At 38.0% G+C, this 24,900-nt stretch overlaps 1 protein-coding gene across 8 annotated transcripts in view; it reads right to left on the bottom strand.

The window, feature by feature from the left end:
- The window catches only part of LOC125463587 (monocarboxylate transporter 7-like), a 34,203-nt gene that overhangs the window by 4,571 nt on the left and 4,732 nt on the right, over positions 1-24,900 (bottom strand). The window contains exons 1-6 of one of the 8 annotated variants that reach the window (XM_048555021.2): positions 19,720-19,837; positions 12,188-14,214; positions 11,195-11,463; positions 5,280-5,423; positions 2,249-2,377; positions 272-1,078 (exon numbers count right to left, since the gene is read on the bottom strand). In XM_048555021.2, the coding sequence (XP_048410978.1) occupies positions 272-1,078; positions 2,249-2,377; positions 5,280-5,423; positions 11,195-11,237 (1,123 nt within the window). In that variant the 5' untranslated portion in view covers positions 11,238-11,463; positions 12,188-14,214; positions 19,720-19,837. Of the gene's footprint in view, positions 1-271; positions 1,079-2,248; positions 2,378-5,279; positions 5,424-11,194; positions 14,215-19,719; positions 19,969-24,900 lie in introns of those variants that run through there. The other 7 variants (XM_048555023.2, XM_048555020.2, XM_059653693.1 and 4 more) reach the window with 7 other exon arrangements.

The following is a 24,900-nucleotide window of genomic DNA, read 5'->3' as shown; positions in this document are numbered from 1 at the left end:
TTTGGGATTTAATGGCAGCATATGTTTACATAATATATATTCTAAGTTTAAGTATTCTGTCTTTTTGGAGCACTTATTTAAGGGGAAGTGCGTAGCTTCTTCCTGAAAATAAACTGTGATGGAGAAATACCTGCTTGAGATTCTAGTTAGTTACTTTTGAATTAGATTAAATATATATTCCAATCTATCTTATTTCACTCTCACTGTAGTTTAAACACTGGTGTATGGAAATTTGGGCATGATGCAATAGTGATGAAATCAAAAGCATTACCTCCAATAGGTGGCCCAGCTAGTCCCGAAAAGCTCTGAATAAAGATGTAGATTCCAACAGCAGATGGCATTTTCTCAACTCCCACGACATCATCTTCTGCTAACATTGGAATGTGAGTACTAGCCACAGTGCCAAACATGAATCCATAGAGCATGCTGCATGTAACAAGGCTCCAGAAGCATCTCGCAAAAGGAAAGCATAGCAACACAATACTTAGTAGGCTTACACAGATCAGTTCAATGTATATCTTCCGTATGGGCTGCTTATTTAGTACATAGCCAGCTGAGAACCTACCAAATACCTCTGTAATTGCCATAGCAGACAACATATAAGCTGCCCAGTCATCAATACCCAGGCTAATGCTAAGGGGAATCACATAGAGGTGAGGTGCAAAGAATCCCAAACTGGCAAATAGACCAAAAAGTGCGTAAAATATGAAGCTTTTGTTTTTTAGAATTAAAAAGTCAAACAACTTTGGTTGATTCTCTGATTTTAGCTTCCTATCTGGAAGCATTTGAAGATTTTCTTTGAGAGCATCATTTGTTGTACACTTGTTACTATGTTCCAAGTTATCACATGAGGTAGATAAAGATTCCACTCCCGAATCCACAGATTCTATAGAGATGCATGTTTCCTCATTCTCCAACATGTACTTGGTCTCCATGGCCACATCTACTGTTTTTTTCGCAGTTTTCCTGATAACAATTGGCCGAAGTAGTGCTCCACACACAACAATGTTTAGTTGCACTGCACCAATGATGAGGAGACAATTTTTCCACCCAAGATGGTTCTTCAGTAATGTAAAAGCTAGACAGAGGAAAAGACAACTTCATTATTCAACTCAGAGATAGTAGAACTGCTGATGCTGGAATCAGAGATAACACAGTGTGGAGCAGGAGGAACGTCAATGTTAACGTCAGCTTTCCTGCTCCTCTGATGCTGCCTGCCTTGCTGTGTTTCACGAGCTCCATACTATGTTAGCTTCATTATTCAACTACCTTCTTATTCAAAGCAGAGAACCATTCAGTAATATCATGACTGATCTTTACCTTAACATTACTTACACAAATTGTTTTCATATCCCCAAATATCCTCACGTTAAAAGTCCATCATTCTTTCAATTGTATTACAGTCAAATGATTATGGAGAGTATTCCAGATGTCTGGTTGAAAAATGTATTTAAATACAGCCGTTAACACTTCTACACCATGATATTTTACTGTGTTGGAAGACAATACTTGACAGCACGCCACTTATGGATATTTCAGGATGTGTGACCAAAGAGGTAGTTTTGAAGAAGCATTTTAGAAGAGAAGGTAGAAGTTTCTGCAGGGAATTATATCCTAGACCAGCAACCACCAAGGGAACAATTTGTGTAGCATTACAGGGTTGCTGAAAATCCCAGAGTTATGGTGGCTCAAAGTCCTGAAAGGTTCCAAACACAAAGGTTCGGGTTTTGAAACAATACTGGCTAGGAAAGTGACGTGAGATATGTATGAATGAGACTTGGAGACTTGGGAAATTGACAGGGAACTTTGGCTAAGCTGACATTTACAGATTATGGCCACAAGCCATTATATTTTACAAGATCAAATCTAAAGCATCTGCTTTAACTCAGGCTTTAATGATGTTTCAAGGGGAAATTTGCTAGCTTTATTGCTTAGTATTTAGTATTGACCCCTGTTTAGCGTCACAGGAGACCAATAGGTATCAGTAGATAATTCAGGTACAGGCGACTATAAATCGAATCCAATTGTGGATCCACACAAAAAAGTTTGAAATGTTGATTGGTAAGTTACTTGTCAGTGTGTACAAGTATTGGTGGTAGTACCAATAACAGAGTATATTTGATCTTTAAGTCATCCAAATGCGGTAAAGAACAATCTTTGCAGCAAACTTGCATTTTGCTCATTAGCCAACTATTCTATGAATAATCAGCCTCAATTTAACAATTATAACGTTAGTTCAGATACTTACCGTGCGCAAAAGTGAAGACTGCAAAACATTCTCCTGTGGATGCTACAGCCATAACAAGAGAACGATATTTATCAAAGTACTGGGAGAGGATTGTGACTGTCGGAAGGAAACTGAGGCAGAAACCTACGCCTGTTTTAGAAAAGAAATAAACTAATCAATGTACTAACAATGTCAGAACTTAACTAAGTGTGCAGTTAAACTTCCTTTTGTAAAGTACGCATTTAGTACTTTTGAGAAATAGAGCAAACTTTTTTTTAAATCCAGCACCCATACGACCAAGAGTGTGCCAAGTGATAAAATAGCTGGAGAATCAGGACGTCTGCAAAGTGTGCGTTTTTACATTGATTACGTAATAGAAATGAAATTCAGGGGTATACACATTGGTGTTTTACTTAATTACAGCCATTTGATTGAACAAGTATATTTACACTGAGGTAAATTTTAAAAACTACAATAGTGGCCTCCTCTACATCAGTGAGATGAAGTGGAGGCTCCGAGACCATTTTGTAGAGCATCTGCGCTCTGTTCGTGGCAACAACACCTTCCAGTCACAAACCATTTTAACTCCCCCTCCCAGGGTGACTTGTCCATCCTGGGCCGCCTCCAGTGTCACAATGACGCCACCCACAAACTGCAGCAGCAGCACCTCATATTCCACCTTGGGAGCCTACAGCCCAATGGCTTAAATGTGGATTTTACCAGTTTCAAAATCTTCCCACCCACATCCACGACCAACCCTCCCTTTCATCCCCGCCTCCTTGACCTGTCACAACCTGTCCATCTGCTCTCCCACCTATCTGTTCCTCCACTCCCTACACACTACCTGTCACCATCCCTCCTACCTTTCCAGCACCACCCCTCCTCTTTCTATTTATTTGAGCTCCCTACCCCTCCTCATTTCTGAAGAAGAGTCCCGACCTGAAATGTCAACTTTTCTGCTCCTCTGATGCCACCTGGCCTGCTGTGTTCCTCCAGCTCCACACTATTATCTATATAATGGTGAACGTTGTGGTATTTGAGGTGCATAATTTTTGTTGGTTTATCAAAAGTGACGGTTCATAAGGTGCTGGTTTAAAAAGTTTGCTGTATTCTATTCGAGTTTTTAAACTATTATTATGCTGCTAACCTTTAAAGAGAAATCTGAACACAGTCTTTAGCCAACAGAAATATGCCACAATACTTCACGTTAAAAAGAATTAATTGTTTTTGAGAATTAAACAGGAACCATTAACTTTACAATGTAGTTCATGTTATACGCTCTTACTCCTTATTTTCCTGTCGAATGTTATGATCTTACTTCTGTTGGGACTGCCTGAAAGTATGCCACAGTCTACCAGAACTCATTAATTCTTTGAGTGTTCCATCTTTTAAAAGGAAGATCTAACACACTGTACTTTGGATGACTCCCTCTTTTGTTCTGGTTACTTTCTCAATTCAAATTTAAATTAAGCCCTACTGACATTTCACTAAGTTTTTCAGCTAAGACAGTAAGTTAACTCTTTGCATGGACCTCTTTGGGGCATTGAGTACAAGAATCAGGAAGTGATGTTGCAGCTTTAAAGAAGTTTGGTTAGGCAGCACTTAACAGTATTACATTCAATTCTGGTCACCACACTATAGGAAAGTTGTGGAGCCTTTGGAAAAGGTGCTGAAGTAGTATACCAGGATGCTTCCTGGATTAGAAGGTATGGGCTATAAAGTGAGGCTGGACAAATTAGGATTGTTTTCTCTGGCGCAGCGGAGGCCTGATAATTTTATAAACTTCTAGGAGATGCAGAGAGGGTTGACAGTTATAATCTTTTTCCACTAGAGTTGAAATATCTAATACCAGAGGGCATACATTTAAGATAAGGGGGACGAAGTTCATAAGAGATGTAAAAGGCAATTTTATTTACATATAGTGTTAGGTGCCTAGAATGTGCTGCCAGGGATGGTGGTGGAGGCAGATATGATAGGGGCGTTTAAGGTACTTTTAGATAAGCACATGAATAAGCAAAGAATGGAGGAATATGGACTATGGGCAGGCAGGGATTACTTTAACTTGGCATCATGTTTGGCACAACATCTTGGTTGGTTCCTGTGCTGTACTGTTCTATGTCCTATGATCCAGTGGTCACAAAGAAAGAAATCTTTGTGCTGTAACTGGAGATAAATACACTGACAGCTATCGATCAAGTAGAGACTAAAAATTGATGGAAAATCTGAGAACAAACAGCAACTTTCATAGAAAGTATTGAGAGTAGGGCAGTAGATGGTGGTAATGAACAATGGTGGATATAAATGCTAGTGTGTTGACTCGGCTGCAGTTGCTCTTAGAGAAAACCCGAGTGCCGAAATCATCTTTCCAGTAATTCATTGTAATACTAGAAAAATGAAAGTTTTTTATTTTATTGTTATAAATAGTGAGAAGTAGTCATTTGTCAACCAGTCACACTGACTTATTTCTTGGCACGTTCTAAAATTCAGAATTTGCTAGTCTAAAAATGCTAATGGTGGATTAATGATGACCAATATTTATCAAACCAGAGTAGGAATACAGTACTATGGTATTCTAGTGCCCTTTGCTACAATGTGTTTCTAACCTTGTGTTATCCCCACCCCCACCCACCACATAGCCAAAATCAGGAATTTTGGGAAAGGGGCAGGGATGAGATAATAGGTGAGAGAAACATGAAGATTAGCAACTCCACTCTTGGTAGAGTAGAAGTTGTTCAGCTCTTACCAGCTGGTTTCAGGTTGGGATTGGCATTTGTAAATTAGCTACCAATGTTCTTGATCAGTAAAGTATTTATGTAGGAAACAAAGTAGTATATAAATAAGTAAAATTAAAGAAACCAGAGTTAAATGCATATACATGATAGGATTGATTTAGGTAGCATTTTCAATGCCTTTCTAGAAGAAAAAAGATTGGGCAACATTACTGTCAATTTAAATATGGTAATAACAGAAAATTTATCAATTTGAATATAAAGCGCTGCAAGGCTTTGTCTGCTGCAGCCTTCTGTCTAATCCATACAGTCATTTCAATTACCTGAGACTACTCCAATGGCAATGTACATTTCTACAATTGAATGTGCAAACGATGCTGCCATCATTCCCATACTAACGAGCAGTCCACCCAGCATTACTACTGGGCGGCAACCAAAGTGGTTACTTAGTATAGTGGAAAGTGGTGCTGTAAAGAAAAATAAAACAATGTAAGCACAAATATATTTAGAACTGCTTAACTGCAGTTTGGATAATTAATAGATAGTCCAAACTCCCAATGTTTCCATTATTATATGAAATGTAAATGTGGCTTTCGATTATATATGTCTGTTTGCATAAACTGATCAATGCTGATGTTTACATTGAATGTTCCTGTCAAGTTATTTGTTTGGACCCTTCCTATACTTTGGTTTTCTGTGTAACAGCAGGTTTGTTTGCTATTGTAATACAAGCACCTTTCCTGCTCAATTCCTTTGCAAGTGCTCTGCTGCAAGTAAGAAAGACTTAACCAAAAATGAAAAGTACAAGCCATTAGAAAGGGAAAAAGCCACAGGAATAAAATGCAAGAGAATTCAACAGCTCAAAGTCACAAATTTCAAAGTTTCAAAAGGAACAGAACAAGAAAGAAATGAAAATGGGTGTTTGAGAAACTCTAGATGTCATACAGGAAGAAAAAAGGAGACGTAATGGAGAAATGCTCTCCATGGAAAGTGTTGTCACTAGGATTTCAATAAAGTACCATTGTAGTTTGGTGCACAGACTGGAAGAAAAAAGAAACTGTCAGATAAAGAGCTGACATCTTTTGTATTACCAATTTGGGTTATATTTGGAATAAGCACAGTAATTTGAGCTAAATTAAGTATTACATGAAAGTGTACTAGTATAATAAAAGCAAGTTGCTTTAAGTACAATTAGTATAATCATTTATGGTCATAAATAGGCCTAGTGATAACACCAGTACCGTTTGGCAAGGTTCAATAAATGGTCCAATTGGTAGAAAATCTTCAGGCAACAATTATGTAAAAGCAATAGCACATGACAAAAGATGATGTCTGCAGTGGAAAAGGATGGAGACAAAGTCGCAGATACATAGATAAAAACAATATTTCAAGAAGAGTAGAAAAATTATTGTTCCATATAGCTGGATTATTTTACTTAGCAATCCCTGTTGCAGTTCATACAAACTGCACGTCTAGCAGTTTTCGTTTTAAATATGAAGGCAAGAGAACACTACTAATTTTACCAGAAGAGTTACAATTTTAAATTTTTGAAAGAAACATGCCCATGTCAATTCGCAGCTATAGTGCAAGAATGGGTGCTTTTCTTGGGTAAAAAGATCAGAAGAGACAATGCCACAATCTTGTGACAGAAACAGACTGACTGACACTGACCTGCATCTCCATCCTAATATCAACTGTGACTTCACAGCATCTTGATGTATTACTATAAAATTTTATAACTATGTATAAAAAAGGACCTTGCTATAAAAAAAATCAGATGAAATGGTTGGGACATATTTAGCACAGACATAAAACTGTTTAATTGCTGAATTGCCTGTATTCAATAAAAAGTTTTTGGTTAATATTCCCTAAACCACCATTCAGACTCATTTCAAGAAAGTTGTGTTCATAGTCAGCCTTGGTGACTGACTTGTAGGCATATTTGTGGAACAGAACTTGTTGCATTCACTGAACTCAGGTCACTTCCAGTTAGACTGCCACAACTGTAACACTGATAGCATTTAAAGATTGATCATTTTGATTACTAAAAGGTTTTCCAATGAGATTAAAGCTAGGACTGAGGAGACCTTGAATTTTTTTTTACATGACAATGTTATAAGAATATCGTGCAATATTGAAGTGGTGAAATGCAGGTTCTGTTCACCCACATGGCTGGTGTTGATTTCATGCCATTTTGAGAAGTGTCCAAGAGCTTCCCCACATGGTTAGAATACACAATGAAATACCATGCTGTTACTGGTAAAGATTAAAGGCTCGTAATTTTGCATAGTACAGTTGTTTGAGATTGTACGACAAAGCAATTTTCTTTTTATTAGTACACTGTACTATCAAATTTGTTCTACTTCTGCTTCATGTGTTTAAGTGACATTTATCAAAATGTACACCAAACAGTACAGCTGTAAGGATCCAACATGTAATCAGTTAGGCAAGTCTCAAATTATTTGAGAGTTCCTGTAATATAAAACGCTTGATGATAGATTTGGCAATCTCAAAATTAAATTTGTACTTTTACAGTGGAAGTGCTCCTTCAAGCCTGGAGTGAAAGTAAATTATGAGCCAAAGAAGATTTCCAGGCTATCTCTTGGCCTGCAAGTCACAATTCTTGGACAATTAGGCATGTCTGTTTTTGAGAGCAAGAGACTCACAGAGTAACCCCTGTGACTAAATGCCAGCCCCATTATGCGGTGAGACCAACTCAAAATTAAAGATTAGGCCATTTCCAGCAGTGTCTCCAAGGTAGACATGGCAGCAACAACTGACTGTGGTCAGAACCTCCTTCAACCTTGTTGATTGTGGCTCTGATGTGTGATCTCTTAAGGACACTGACTATACAACAAACCAGTTGTGCAGTTGTGTTTTCAAGCATGCAAGCCCTTTTGCTTATGGGGCTAAATCCTAGTTTCCAAGTGAAAGTGGTCCTTCTCAATCACTGGCATTGCTTGCCTTACTGCTTCCCCAACTAAGTTTTTTTTAAGAAAGTAACACTTTAGAAAATGCCCCACAGTTTGTTCTGCAGTCTTGTGTAAGATCTAGATATATAAACTTGCACTGTATGATGAATGTACACATTGTTGCATTGCATTGAACTACACAGATGTTTAATAATCAACCTGTAAGCTGTAAGTTTAACTACTTACTGTTTCTGATTAACCTAAAAATATTAAATTTGCACATACTGCACATCAATTTTTTTCCATTATAAGTTCCTAATAAGGAATTTCCTCCCTGGCCCAAATATGAAAATGCACCCTCTCTACCAATGTCAAATTTCACCCAAATGTTCTAAGAATTGCCCACTGTTGTAAATAAGACCAAAGAAAACACTATACACTTCTTATTCGAGTATTATTCAAAGATTTCCAGCTGACATGCACTTTAGATCCAACAAGTTCAATAAGCTACAACTTTTAAATGTGACTTGTATTGATGGTTATAAAAGAATGCATTTAAAGAAACAAAACAAAAATGACTTAGGTACTTCTAAAATGCTCAAAATGCCAATAATTCCCCAGAAAATGGCTATATTCCACTATGCCTGGAAATACAGCTATAATTTAAGGAGGATTGCTGAGTGACTACAATTGCAGGAAGATCACATAACAAAGGGACTTATTTAAGTAGCATACTTCATTTGTGACTTGAGCGTGTGCATGTGTGTTTCTGGGCACAAATACAGAACAAAGTCCACACAATTAAATCCACTTTTATCCATTAAATCCCTCTTTCTAAATTAGATCCTATCCAGCCAAGCTTTTGCAGTTTCTTCAAAATAAACCAAGAGCTATGGATGCTGGAAATCTTAAACAAAAACAATATGCTGGAGAGCACCATCTGTGGAGAGTAAAGCGGAGTTAACGCTTCAGTCCAGTGATCCTTCATCAGAACTAGCTCTGTCAGTTTTTTTTTGTTTGGTGTCTCGCATTCTTCAGTTAATACCAAGAGCAAAATCTTTTGCTCTGATTATCTCCTTACCTCTCCCTCCTAGATTTCTGCTTGTTTTGCTATCTAAATGCTGGCAAATCATATCAAATTAAGTGTTAAAAAAACAAGACAACAGATTCCTAAAATTAGGTTTTCTATGCTCTTGTCCAGGTATCTCTAACCCTTTAACTCTGCTTCACCTTAATTGGCCCTTAATTCCCTCACAAACAATCAACATAACATTAGTTCAATGTTAATAAATACATTTTGAACCCCACTAATAATCTCATTTTATTAGAAAGGATGACAAATTTGTTATTTACTTATAATTCAAGACAGTAAAGTATATAAGTAGATTGGGTTAACATCAAAATCCTTAAAGTGGATTTGCAACAGCCTGGGCATCTATCATTTAATATTCAAATTACAAAATCATAGAATGCCTACAGTGTGGAAACAGGCCATTCAGCCAACAAGTCCATGCTGACCCTCAGACCTATCCTCCTATAACCCATCTAATCTACATATCCTGAACACAATGGGCAATTTAGCATGGCCAATCCACCTAGCCTGCACATCTTTGGACTGTCGGAGGAAACCAGAGCATCCAGAGGGGACCCATGCAGACATGGGGAGAACATGCAAACTCCAAACAGACAGGCAGTCACCCAAGGGTGGAATTGAACCCGGGTTCCTGATGCTGTGAGGGAGCAGTGCTGACCACTGAGCCACCCTAGAATAGTAATTCCTCTACACTGCCTCTAGTACCAGGTTTATATTAAAACTGTACCCATACCTCTGTTTTTGGACAACTCCCTATTTGTATTGAACTATTTTGACTATGTGGTGTTGTTGGCTTTGTTTGTTGCTGGTGTGCACTAGTTAGGCATGATGAACATTTAGATTAAGAAAACTCCCAGGTTTTTTCTAGATTCATCCTTTCTTCTACTGTACTACTCCAGTAAGGAGTAAATCTCAGTTCAGTAATTAATGCACGCAGTCAGTGAGATCTTTTGTTCCTGTAAATGCTGATTTTCAGACTCAGCTATTCAAACTTCTGGAAAGGTTTATTCCATAACATATGGATTTAGATCAAACAGTACCAAGGTTCTGAAATAATTCCAAATGTTGTTAGGTCTTTAAACTTTCATTGCCTGAAGGAGAGTCTGTGAGCATGTAAACTTCAAAGCAGCCCCTCACTGCAACCCTCCCTCCTCCACCAAATAGTTGAGAAGAGGAGATAGTAAGAGTGGAAATAATAAATATAAAAAGGCAACAGAAGCTAGTAATTATTCAGAATAGTGCTGGGCAGTGGACCATATCTGGCTGGTTAGTAGTGGCAGATTAAGAGAGAAGACAGGGTGAGAGAATGAAGGGTAAAGTATAGATTCCTTTGTTGGAGAGGAAAGGCTTGTATTTTTTATTACTTATTTTTAAGCAGCAGAAGGTAAGTATCCAGTGCTGCTAATGCTGTCAATTGCTGTGACATCTGGATGTATTTTAGTTTGTGAGCCATAACGGCAATTTAAGTTTCCTTTGTTTAATTTTTGAGAATTATGAATGCTCATAAACAAAATCCAAGAATGTATGTGAATCACAACTGCTACTAATTCTAAATCATGGTTTGAAAAAAAAACTTAGTTACTAAATTCCTAAATTTCAGTATTGAAAAGATTACATTACAGCATCTTAATATACTGCTTCCTTTATTATAATTCTCTCCAAATAGTACTGGCAGTCAAGGACTCTCAGTAAGATAGAACTGAATCACTGAGGACCGGCCGACAAATTGATAATGTTAAGGAAAAAAAGTAGGAAAGTTGACTGTGTGGTGAATTGTGCTAGAAATTCAATGATCTCTAGATGGTCAAATATGAAGTGGAATTTAGTGGATTGAAAATTGAGATATGTGCAGTAAGGCTAATGCATTCAAACTCAGTCTGTAGAACACTGTCTTCCAGTGTGCGCAGTGTTTCATGGAAAATATGATCCTCACTCAAATTTATTTTGATGGCAGATTGAACCAAAAATGCATGGAGGCCATGTCTATTCAAGAAAATTGTGTATCTTCCACAGTATTAATTTCTCACCAAATTTAATTAGCACTACAGACTTCTGCTAAAGAATGGAGAGGACTGGAAAGAAATTAAGCTAATGTTACAGGAGCCGTTGGTGATTGTCCCACATGTCTAGGTGGGGAATGGAAGAAGGGTGAAACAAGTCAGGATCTATTTGGGTCAAGGTAAGATGGTGGGGAAAGTGATGAACACAAACCGTAGCAAGACAAACTTCTTACTTTGGAGTTCAGTGGTGAGCATGTACTTTTGCAACTTCCACATTCAGTAAATAACAATATTGTAAGAGGTGGGTTCTGGGTTCAGACCATAATGGCCGGACTGCCTCAAAAGAAGTGTTGGAGTGGATCTCAACGAGGCATTAGTCCCCTTACTTGCATGTTACAAAACACCCAAATGCTGCTTTTAAGCGGGTGAAAATATCTTCGACTACCCAATAGAGTGGATTTCATTCTCTCCTCTTGGGAGGCTTTGGGTACCAGGGCAGCACCTGAAAAACAGATATTGGTTTAAGTTCTGCTATTCCCAGTTAGGATTGGGAGGGGAATCAATATAAGGTAGCTGCAGAAATCCAGCTTCCAAACAAAAGTTTAAACTTTTTGAAAAAAATTTATTTGGAAGGCTAATATTCTTCATGAAATGATGGAAAAAAATGTAATCTTGGATTCAGCCTCAGAATAAAGTAGAAGCTACAGTAAGCAAAAATATTTTTTAACTTAAGTTTTTTGCAGTTAGATTATCACTACTGTTTCAGATGGTCATCAAACATGCCAATTTGTATGTTGACTGTGTAAATATTGTTTGAGGAGTATTAACGGTGTGCCAAATTATGCTTGGGGCTAAAGAATAAAACTGATTGTTTGCTTCTGTAGCAACATAAAATTTCTCACTGGTACTAATTATCCAGGTGACTGTGTCAGATTTATGGTGTCTAATATCAATTTTGAAGCAATACTGTATATTTGAATATTGCTGTTATCCATTGTTGTCTTTTGGAGACTGTGATTGATTGTAGTTGGTGGAACCTTAGTTCTGGAAATGGTAAAATGCAGGATTGTGTTCATAATACACACAGAACAAATTCACAAGCAGAAGCAAGGGCAAGGACAGACTGGGCGAGGAGAGAGCGGGCTAAACAACAGGGCAGGAAGAAGGAACATAAACACATTCACTCTCTCACACACACAGGGACACCACTCCCCCGGTCCACTCACGCACAACTCCTAGCAGCCAGTTACAGAGCGGCATTGTTAGAGGTCTGGGAGCAGATTGCCTGTCCACCTTCTCTTCTATAGTAGAGTGAATGGCACAGTGGACCTAAAGAAGGGAAGGAATGAAAATAACTGAGGTGGAAAAAAAATATGAGAAAAAAAACATTAGTTGATTTATCATCAAGTTTGCGTACAGAATGTTATATACATTTGTTTTAAACCAATCTGCATAGGAGTGGACAGATTACAGCATATCAAATGTGTAGCAATGGCTATGGACATTGGCACATAAGTGGAGTTAAGATACACAGCCATGACAAAATATAATGTTGAAACAGGAAGGAGAGGATAAATGGCCTGCTCCTAGTCCAATGTTCTTACAATTGGGTGAGTAAGCACTTGGTTCTGTTAAAACAAAGTACATTAATGGGGAGAAGCCTTGCGGCTTCATGCTCACCACCACACACCACAACCAAACTCACTGTGGAGTCAGAATTTAAAATTAAAATTGTGATGAAACAAAGTTAACATTCATTCACATATTGCTTATCCAAAAACACAAAGAATTTTCCACTTGCAAAGTAATAGGCACGTTCTTCACTATATATCATTTTGTTTTTTAACTCCCTATCCCCACAATCCTATCCCAGGTCAAAGACTACAGCCCAAAAAAAAAGACATTTAAAAATGTTCGATCCTAAAGCAATGAAAATTAAAAAGAAAAGGTATTTAATCAGGTAGAGAGATTACAATTGCCCTAAACTCTACAATGAATCTCAGGTGGAACAATACACAGACATAGCATTTCTAGAGCAAAGAAGCAGTAAATTAAAAATCAAAATGCTAATAGGTCTCGATACTTGTTGATTGATTTTGATTTTGTGATATTGCACAGCACAAGTCCAAGTTTCCTGCCTACTTGTCCCTTCTAATGTGAAAATTATACATCAATTACAATACTAGCACATCTTGTAATAGTAAGCAAAGAAAGACAATTAAAAGCAATTGTCTTTTATTTCTTTGCTTCTAAAATCAATGTATCTTTCTTAACCTATCTCTACAGACTTTGGAGAAGAGCACAAACTGCAGTATTTTACCATTTTAAAATAGGCAATATCCAAAACTCTGAACGCCCGTAATTTGATAGCTGCAGTGCTCCTTTCCAAGTAAGCCAAACACGAATAGCAATGTCAACTGATATTTTCCAGTTTTGGCTAATGCATTGTTAAGGTGGTGGTGAATTGGTGGGGCGTGGGAGAGGAAGCAGAGGTGGTGTGTGGGAGTGGGGTTGGGGAGAACAGGGTGTGGAAGAGAGACGGAAGGGAAACGTGCAGGGGGTGGTCTTTCCAGCATCACCAGAGTTAGTTGGTCTCCTGACATGCCACCCAGATTCATCATAGCAAAAGTCGAGATTCTTCAGTCTAAACTTCCTCCTAAACTCTCCAAGGATCTAAACAAAATACACAAAACTAAATCTACAAACATCCTTCAATTCTGTTCAACATGATCCATTTTTAAAACAAAGACATTGTTTCTTTCTTCCTGTCTCTCGCATTCCCAATAATTTGAAACAACTTTTTATAGAGGTACATGGATTGTGAAAATCCTCTATAATCAAGTTGTTCCAAACATTTGCAAACTCTACCCCATCAATCACTGCACAATAAAAAAAACTGCATCATCTCCATGCAATACGTTTGTGTCCTGATTGCTGCACTGTCCATCGATTAATAAAATTAAGGATTAGAACTTACAATAAACTCAACCCTGACTTCCATTTTATGATTTCAGCTGTCAGAATTACTGCAATGAATTTTATACTGTTCTTGATTTTTCCTAGTTTGCATGTGGTTCATTAGGTACTGTACTGGTACACAGAAGTGCTGTTCAGTCTTCTCTTTGTCTGGTAGTGTTGACGTTTGTTAACGTTTCACTTTAAACTGGATTCAGCAGATTCTTTCGTGACCTAAATTCTTGAGCCGAAGTGGAGTAAGAGAATGTTTAGCAGGCACTAGCTGAAACCTGTTTTGCTGTGGGAAAAAGATTTAAAAAGAAAAGAAAAACACAAAAATCTTATGTTTATAAATAATCTTGGCAAAGTAATGTTTAATATTTTTAATATCATTGGACAGAATTTTGATATTTTCAAATAACATTCAAATATGACACATTTTAGCCAAGTTAACCACTGCAGCCAACTATTCCGGGAGATAACAAGCATCCCTAACCATGTAACAGCTTTGATAATATTTTCCTGTACCAGATAAATTCAAGCTGCATTTCCCCACAATCTTTTCCACTGGAATCAACAATGTATATCAAAATCTGGTATATCTTATCTGGCTTTGACTCAGAACTCAGCAATCAACTTTTTTTTCTCTGTAATCCTTGGCTGTGCATTGCATAATATTTTGGGCAGTATAAAGGTAACGATTAAAAAGCACAGAGCCATACGTTATGGATAAAGTAAATTATGCATATGGTTTTCAGCATCATATCTGCTTGGTGTTACTATCTCAAATTTAACCTGGGATGACATGATGACAGTCAAAGGTTTTGTTTTGAGGACGTTGAAAAATGTTCAATGTTGAAAATGAAAAACATCAAGTAGCTCAAATTAGGTAATAGTATTGTATGTATGAATGTTAAAGTCTTTTCTTTCTTCTTTAGTTTTTTCTAAAATCAGTTACTTTGAATATTTCATTCCCTACTTGAGTGCTGTGAAAAAATACGTGCAGGAAAATATCGAGATGCATCATTGTGGTATATATTTTTACTTCTATTTTGTACCAAATGTAAGGAATCAAAATATAATTTATGCAGCATTCAACTTAAATCTACAGTACCATTTTCTTGGTTTGGTGGCCAGTGGGACTTTAACTTGCTAACTTGTACTTTAAACAAATATCTTTTAAGAAAAATAAACTTAAACATAATTTTGCAAATAACGAGATGGTGGAGTAATGAGAAACTGCAAAGGGTCACAAGAAATCAAAAAAGTGGAGGAGAAACGAAAGGAAACAGTTATGGATGCAGAAACTGAAGAGTTGTTTATTGTTTTGTTTTCCTATTTGGTAATGTTTTAAGACCAAAAGTAACTGGCCTTGGCTAGCACTAATTTTTCCAACAGGATTTTGAATTTCTTTTTTGTAGTTTATCTCCAGTGCTGTAAACTCACCAATTTAATGCAATAAGGACTAGCCGGCAAACAAACACATTGCTCCAAAGCAACCCAAGATGGACCAGTCTGCAGGAGACTATTACTGCCCAAGTTTTTTTTCTCCATCCCATTGAGAAAGCATATGGCTTCAGACTTTCAAATTAAAACTTATAACTTTGTTAGTGGATCTTCAGGCCTTGCTCTTTGTTCCACATATTTTCATGGTATATGAGTACAAAATGTCAAATAGATTGTGTTCAATAAATCTACAAAATAATTAACACCTTCAAATGTAAAAAGGTGAACCTGGTGGTTCTAGCAAACATTAGCTAGTATTAGAGACAAATGGAACAGACCAAAAATGTTCCTGTTACATTCAAAACAAAAGACAACTTGGTTTGAATGTTTGCATATAAATTGCAGTCCTTCAGGACAATACTGTGTGCGAGCACTTAACAAGCATATCAGATGGCACTCTGCATCAGTGCTCAAGTTTTTAATTCTATTACAAAATTGAGATGTGGCTGCAAATTTCTAACATTTTATAGGATATACTGTAAAGGAACAGATGACTTGGGTCAGCCAGTCAATTAGCTCTACTTGAGCTTCCTCTTATCCTTCCCCCATCTAACTCTCAGCATAATCGTTTGTTGTCCTCTTCCTCACATTGATCTAGCTTCCCCTTAAATACAACTAAACTAATTGTCCCAGTGACTGTCATTGAGATTCCAAATTCTCACTACTCTCCAGGTTAAGAGGTTTCTCTGAAATACAAATCTGATTTTCAACAACTATCATATTTTGATCTCGGGTCTACGTCACCATCATGTGGAAGCACTCTACCAAAACTTTCACAATTTGAGTTGGCGAAGATCTCCATTAGGTCCCGTCAGCTTCTCAGTTGAAAAGGAAAAGGAGACCCAGCCCATTCATCTTTTGTTGATGGTTATAGGTCTTTTAGTTGTGTTTTCTTCTTGTTTATAAAGAGTTCAAGCCAAGGATATATTGAAGATGAACCATTAGAGTGCTATTATTGGAGACAGTGTACAACAACAAAAGGTACCCTAATAACGTTCACCATTTTATGGGGAAAGTGGTGGTATGGGGAAGGGCACTTTTATTTCTTTGTTGTAATGAGATCAACACTGTACAGTACATGGTGATTCTGTTGAATTGGTATCTACTTTAGATGTAACCCAACACTTGATTTACAACAACACCAGAATAGTGTAAACTATTGAGTGCTCTGGAAATGAACACATCCAAAATTTAGGTTCAGCAATGAAAATTTTTTTTTTGGCCCATGAAAATCAATATTATGTTGCTGTACATGCTCTGCAGCCAAATGGCAAGCAAGTAACAAATTGTTGCAATTAAGTGTTGCAGCAGCTTCTCTTATTTAAGTTTACTCTATTGTTAAGCATAGCCATCATTGAATTGTTTGACTTTGACTCGGATTCCTTTCTTTATGATGGTACAAGACGTCACTTTCTATTAGGATAGAACAACTGGAATTTGTAGAGAAAGAGGAACAGACGGGCAAGGTAAGCAAACTCATTTCTCTAGAAATATTTGTGCTGATGCTACCATTGCAGTAGTTTGAGGAAATAAAAGGGACTTTTAAAAAAGGTAACAATTAACATTTACTGCCCCACTATTTCTCCCTTTTCCACACCAACCCAAAATTTCTCCAGAATTTCTCATTCTACTTCTAATCTTACACCATATATTTCCTTATGTCCTCTGAGCTGATGTGGTTCTTAAGACTGTACACCTGCACTCAGAGCCAGCAATTTGCCACTCCACCCAACTTCCTCTTTAGGTCCTCAGATACTATTTCACACTTCAAAACATCCCCCCCGCCCCCACCTGCCACTTCAAAAAAAATGCTCTCATTATTTTGTATTTGCAAACTCTCAGTTCCTACTTAAAGATGACACTTTCAAAATTGTCTTCAGTGCACTGATTGAATCTATCCAAATCAATTTTCCTGCCATGCTGTAACATTGAAGCAGCCTTACAAAAGTCACAAATGTACCTATAATGGGACTGATCACAGGGTATAACATACTCTTTACATTCCTCAACCTCTCCCTAGTTTTATGGGATTGACTGTCTCTGCTTGGTTCCCCTCTTGCCATGTGACCACAGCCACAGCATACTCAGTAAAGGCTTTCTCTTCCATCCTCACACTGTTGTTAACTTCCAAAGTTAAGGTCTCTCAAAATCCCATCAGTGATCCCCTTCTGTTTCTCACCTACAAGCTGCCTTCAGTACTTCTTTTGCAGATGTGTTTCAGTTTCTAAATTAAACTCGATCAAATCCAGATTTGCCTCAGACAGTCTGCTGAGCCAGAGTTGTCAACCCACATTACCAAAATTCAGTCTTTGAATCCCAAATTTCCTTTAGTTTAAAAAAGACTACCAAAGTCAGCAAATTAGGCCTCTGCTACATTGTCATAACTGTCCCGCCTTCCTTGCCCAACTACCACTCTCATGGTGAACCAGATTATTTGTGGTCATGGAAGCCTGGTCAATCCCTAGTGGACCTTCCACTTACTTTCACCCAATCATTTATCACAATCTGTGTCAAATCACCTGTGTATAGATGGTCATCTATTGTTGCATCACTTGCAGACTCCACTATCCCAATGCTCTTCTGTTTGGCCTGCCATTTTCTACCATGTAATCTTCAGTTCATCCAAAGCCAGCTGTCCATATCCTGTCCCACAAAGTTCCACTCACCCATATCTCAAAGCTCCTGCAGCTATGCATTTGACCACCCCCTTAATTAAAATTTCTATTTCTCTAACTCTGAACACCCCTTAAATTTGCTACACAACTTATGGACAAATCTTCAGCTACGGAGGCCCAATTGTGTAGGCTTTAGAATTTCTTTTAAAAGGCCCTTTCCAAAACCTTTGCTGTCCAATTATGAGAAAGATGCTCAAACATTTTGTTTAACAGGCCTGTTGCAGTAATGGCTGATCTCAATTTGATGGAGTTGTCAAACTTGGATTGGGTTTTGGATTTCACCTTATCTACTTAAAATGAAAAGTTATTTAATATCTCCATTGGTTCAATGAGAGAAAGTTATGGGGAGAAAGAGAGAGAAGGGGGAATTTATGCTAACACACTAATTAAAATGAAATGAGGAAATGAAAATGAATATTTTCAAAAGAAATAAAGATAGGAAGGTAACTATAGAAAACAGGAGGAATTAAATTCCTAAGTATTTTAAACTAGATACTGTTAATTTTAGAGGCAAGTGTGTCTCAAAGTAGAAATAAATATGTACATTAAAAAAGGTAAAACATAAATTGAATTCACATGCAGTGTAATTTGAAAACTGGGCAAATGGAAATTATATTAATAAGATTTTTAAGGGATAATTTTCTTCAACTGCCCAAGCTACTGCAAATTTCACATATCCTTCCTTAAAAAAACCCTTTCTATTCATTCCTGAACTTCAACAGTAGGAAAATTTACCTCCACATCTTGGAGTATACAATATATCTATCCCTCTACCACTTCATTAAAGATTATTCTATCAGCATTATAATTAGATGCTTAGCACTTGTTAAAAAAAATAGTAATTGTCTACTCAAGCTGTTGACTAAGTTACGTAATTTAAACTTGATCTATAAGCTGAAAAGGTCAGGGGTAAGTTAGGCAGCTGTAACACTCAAAGCCATGTTCAGAACTAAAGTCATAATAAATACAGAACCTTGTGCTGTTCAAAGAGAGGTAACTTCTACGTTAATTTGATGTTAGTTAATTTGTACTATTGGATAATTTGTTGCACTTGTGTGAAATTATAGCCAACTTGAAATGTTAGATTAATCCAAATTTTTCAGTCTCCATGCCAAAAATTACTTTGAATTACTTGGAATGTTCGAATAAGTTAATAACTCAAACCCTTTTCCAATCATTCAAAGTTTACATGTTTATTCTTACTGCGTTCGCTTTTGATTCTGTTCAGTGCATATTTCTTCATTTTCCTCAAGCCTCAAACAGTGGCTATAAAACAACTTTCCATAAAAGGCATTTAACAGTGGTGAAATAGACATTTAAATTTAGACTAATCTTCAGCAGATAACGATATTGAAAAGAAAGAAAATTATTTTGCATTACTGGAACTTGCGCCAAAACAGCACTTTAGAAAATTATAAACAAACCATAACAATTGTGTGGGATTGCAGCTGTAATTTCCAGTATCTTTTATTACTTTTCTTGGGTGTGCCAATTCCAATTGTATAAATATTGTCAGTGCTGTAAATGAAGTCTGCAGGATACTTGTCAAGGCTAATATTTAATAAATTCTAGCCAAAACCAGAAAAAATTCCAAATATGAAGATTGTCAAAGTACTCCTTACCTGTAAACATCATTACAAATGCAGAGATAGATAATATCCAGGACACTCTGCTGTTGGACACATTGAAATATGCCATTAGGTCATAAAAAAAAACACCTAATGACTTCATTATGCCGTACGTGAGTACTTCTACGAAGAAAAATGCGATGGCTATGATCCAGCCCCAACCTCCATCTGGAGTTTTAGTGTAAACATTGACTGTGCATCCTCTTGACCTTTCCTTGAACATGTTAATTTCTACAGTGTTTGCTGCAATAAAAAAAGGCTGTTTCAGTTCTTAGACACCAACCAGTGGTTCCACTCAAATGCTTATTGTCTTCAGAATATTAATTTTGGATTTTTCAATAATTATAATTAAGTGCACATATCATAATGCAGACCTTATAACAGCAAACCCACTTTGCTCAAAATACGGAGAACAGATTTGTTATGAAACTCTTAAATCAAATGAAGCCTAAAACTACCTTATGAATGGAAACAAAAACTCTGAAATAAAAGCAAAATACTGTGGATATTGGAAGCCTGAATTAAAAGCAAAGTGCTGGAGAAACTCAGCAGACCTGGCAACATTTGTTAAGAGGAAAACACAGGTAACACTGAGTCCCAATACAATTCCTCCTTGTGTTTTATTTTAAATAAAAACACTAAGTCACAATATTTATCTCTGTAGTTCTTCGAGAACAAAGGAAGAGATTTATTACATAGCCCCTTTTATTGTCTCGATATTAAGCCTGTACATTTAGTAATATTTATAACAGTTGCAGTCCTGAACTTTTGTGTCTAATGATGAATACAACACACGTTCAAACACTTGAAGGCCTGAATAGTTTATGAACAGAAGGGAATTGTGTTTGGAATACTGAGAAATTAAAAAGAAATGGAGTCTCTAATTATGATAAAATGAAACTAGAATTGTGCGTGTGCAGGCAGTCATCTTCAGGAATTCTACGGTAACTTGTATAGCATTCTTTTCACAGTCTTTTGATTCTTGTCTTTGTTTGAGTGGTGGAAAACAATGAGGCATTTCCATTTTACATTTTAGGCTTTCCATAGGAATTACAGCTTTCTTTGCACAAGATTTCTGAAGCAAAGCAAATATGATAAACTTTATTCTTCATATCAATGTGAAATGCAATTATTACTGCATTTATATCATTACTGTACAAAATGCAGGTGTTTTGGAAACCATTGAAATACTCCAGGTCTATAGATTATCAGTATAATAACAACACATCACCATACCCGCTGCAGATAATCCAAACTCCTGGACCATGATCAGATGACAAGAGATCACATTATATCTTGGAAGTGGGAGAATTTAAATTCAGTTAAATAGAAAAAAAAGCAGTTGGATTAAAAACCGATGACCATGAAATTATCAGATGGTCATGAAAGCAAATCTGGTTCACTAGTACCCTTCAAGGAAGGAAATCAGCCACCCCTGCTTTTTATCAGTTCTGAAACCAACATTCCAAACTTACGGCTCAAGATTGACTATTCATGAGTTGCTGTACCCGAATGAAATTATACCAATCTGCAAACTCATCTGTGGTATACCCTTTACTTTGTAATCATAAAGCTACAAAACTAATTCTGGTTCAATGAAAAGTGTAGAAGAGCGTATAAGCAGCCATTTTAGGAATGGCTGTGAGATCACAGATTGAAGGAATTAGGTGAAAACTTTACATTCCTGCAAAATGTTGGGCAATTATACAATTAACAAGTGTAAAAAGTTCTGTAAACATCCTATTACACCCACGTGAAATGCCTGCAAACTTGAGAAGATGATGGACTTATTCGACCATAAAATGCAGAAACACAAGTAGATGATTCAGCCTATTGAGTCTGCTCTGCCATTCATTTAGATCATGGTTGATCTGATAATCCTTAACTCCATTTTCTTGCCTATTCCCCATAACTCTCAATTCCCTTGCTGATTAAACATTAATCAATTTCAGTCTCGAATATACTTAATGACCTGGTCTTTAAAGTTTTAGCAAAGATTTGGTTGTGGATGAGGTTGTTGACTTGCTCATTCGGATGTTTCATCACCATGCTAGGTGACATCAATGAGGCCTCAGATGAAGTGATGTTGTTCTACTCTGCTTGGAATTTATATTGTCCAGTCTGTTATGGTGAGTACCGTCATTTCCGGTTTTGTTCTGTATAGGTTTGTATATGGGGTCCAATTCTCTCTGTTTGTTGATTGCATTACGGGTTGAGAACCATGCCTCTAGGAATTCCTGTGCCTGTCTATCTTTGGCTTGGGCTCCTACAGTTACATTTTCCTAGTTAAACTGATGGGCTTCATTGTCCGAATGTGCTGATATTAAGGAAAGTTTGTCACATCGTTTTGCTGCTAGTTGATGTTCAGATATTCTGATGGCTAGTTTCCTTCCTGTCTGTCCAATGTAATGTTTGTGGTAGTCGATGCATGGTATTTTGTAAACCATGTTTGTTCTGCATGTTGTGGGCATGGGGTCTTTAATCCTTGTGATGTTTGTCATAGAGTGGCTGTGAGCTCAAGGGCAACCATGATTCCTAGTGGTCTTAGAAGTGTTGTTGTCAGTTTTGATATGTTCTTGATGTAGGGCAGTGTGGCCATTGTGTTAGAGTGTACTATGTTGTCTGTTTAGTAGGCACCTGAGGATGAAGTTGAGGGGATGTCTGTTCATAGCGAAGATTTTGTGTAGGTGCTCTTTCTCTTTCCTGCATACTTCTGGAGTGTTGCAGTGAATTGTGGCCCATTTAAATTGTGTCCAAGTGCAGCTTTGTTTGTGGATGTTGGGTTGGTTGCTGTGGAAGTTGAGGATTTGGTCAGTATCGGTTGCTTTCCTGTATACGAAGATTTGGAATTCCCCGATCATATGCTCAACTCTGATGGCCAGAAATGGAAGCTGATTGTTGTTGTTTTCTTGATAATAAAGTTTGAAGCTGGATGAACACAGCAGGCCAAGCAGCATCTCAGGAGCACAAAAGCTGACGTTTTGGGCCTACACCCTTCATCAGAGAGGGGGATGGGGAGAGGGTTCTGGAATAAATAGGGAGAGACGGGGAAGCGGACCGAAGATGGAGAGAAAAGAAGATAGGTAGAGAGGACAGTATAGGTGGGGAGGTAGGGAGGGGATAGGTCAGTCCAGGGAAGACGGATAGGTCAAGGAGGTGGGATGAGGTTAGTAGGTAGGAAATGGAGGTGCGGCTTGGGGTGGGTGGAAGGGATGGGTGAGACGAAGAACAGGTTAGGGAGGCAGAGACAGGCTGGGCTGGTTTTGGGAAGCAGTGGGGGGAGGGTAAGAGCTGGGCTGGTTGTGTGGTGCAGTGGTGGGAGGGGACGTACTGGGCTGATTTTGGGATGCGGTGGGGGAAGGGGAAGAGCTGGGCTGCCCAGCTCTTCCCCTCCCCCCACTGCTTCCCAAAATCAGCCCAGCCTGTCTCTGCCTCCCTAACCTGTTCTTCCTCTCACCCATCCCTTCCTCCCACCCCAAGCCGCACCTCCATTTCCTACCTACTAACCTCATCCCACCTCCTTGACCTGTCTGTCTTCCCTGGACTGACCTATCCCCTCCCCACCTATACTCTCCTCTCCACCTATCTTCTTTTCTCTCCATCTTCGGTCCGCCTCCCCCTCTCTCCCTATTTATTCCAGAACCCTCTCCCCATCCCCCTCTCTGATGAAGGGTCTAGGCCCGAAACGTCAGCTTTTGTGCTCCTGAGATGCTGCTTGGCCTGCTGTGTTCATCCAGCCTCACATTTTATTATCTTGGATTCTCCAGCATCTGCAGTTCCCATTATCTCTGTTGTTGTTTTCTTCTTCTCTTGTGAATTTAAACCCTGTGAATATGTTGTTGATGTGATGGCGGTCTCTTCTAGTTTGCATTTAATAATGACAAATGTGTCATCTACGTACCAGGTTCACAGTTTAGGTCAAATATGGGGAGGGTAGTGTATTCCAGTCTTTGCATGACTGCCTCCGCTGAGTCCTGAGATGAGTGACCCCATGGGTATGCTGTTGATCTGTTTGTATACTTGACATTAAAAACGAAGTGTGTGGTGAGGCACAGGACTAGTAGTTTATGTTGTCATTGCTGATGGAGCTGCTGGACTGCATTCATACTTGCTCTAGTAATGTGGCCAGTATTTCTTTGGCTAGTGGGATGTCAATTGACATGATAAAGCTGTGACATCAAAGGATACTATAATCTCATTGTCACTGATTTTTATGTTCTTGAGGGTATTGAGGAATTCTTGGGTTGAGTGAATGGAATGGGGTGATCTGTCAACTCGGTGTATCAGTCTGTGGTGTAGGTCCTTGGCCAGTTTGTATGAAAGTGTGCCCGGTAGGGAAACAATGGGTCTGAGGGATTGTCTGGTTTGTGTACTTTAGGACGTCCATAGAAGCAAGCGGCGTACCAGCTTTCATTCTCATGTAGTTTGTCTTGGTTATTTGCCCTGCATTCTTCAGGATCACCCAGATACTAAAGAGACTATTACCTAGCTGTGGTGTTGGGTCTATCACCACCTGTTGTTAAGTGTTTGTATCTGCATTGCCTGTGCTTTCTAACATAGTTTGGTTTGTTCATAATGACAGTTGTGCGCCCTTTGTCTGCTGGTAAGATTATAATGTTCTTGTCTTTCTTGAGTTTATCTAGTGCTTTGCTCCCTGATGTGTTCAGCGTGTCCCATTTGTTCCTTTGGTAGAGACCTGGTCATTACAGCACTCCATATTAAAGAATTTCAGAGATTCACTGCATTTGTGAAGAAATTCCTCCTCATTGATCTTAAATAGGTGACCCATTATTGAAAGATTATGCCTAATGTTGGAGGGTCTACCACAAGGTAAAAATAACTTTTTGCGTTTACCTTGTCAAGTCCCCTAACAATGCTGGATATTGCAATAAAAGGTTTCTTATTCTTCTGGACTCCAGCAAATACAGGTCCAATCCATAACCTCTCATCCTAAAACAGTCCCTCCATATGTGGTACCAATCTAGTGCCCCATCTCTAGACTGCCTGTAATATACATTCCCCAACGCCCCCCCATAGAGAAGCGAACCAAACTGTTCAGTTTTCCAGCTGAGTTCTGAATTATGTAGTGTCTAGTTTGAGCAAGACTTCTTTATTTTTATACTCCATTCCCTTTGAAAAAGTCCAACATTCCATTTGTCTTCCCTCTTACCTACT

This window comes from Stegostoma tigrinum, chromosome 22 (genome assembly GCF_030684315.1).
Source record: "Stegostoma tigrinum isolate sSteTig4 chromosome 22, sSteTig4.hap1, whole genome shotgun sequence".
NCBI lineage: Eukaryota > Metazoa > Chordata > Chondrichthyes > Orectolobiformes > Stegostomatidae > Stegostoma > Stegostoma tigrinum.
This window is presented reverse-complemented; position numbering and strand designations above follow the sequence as displayed.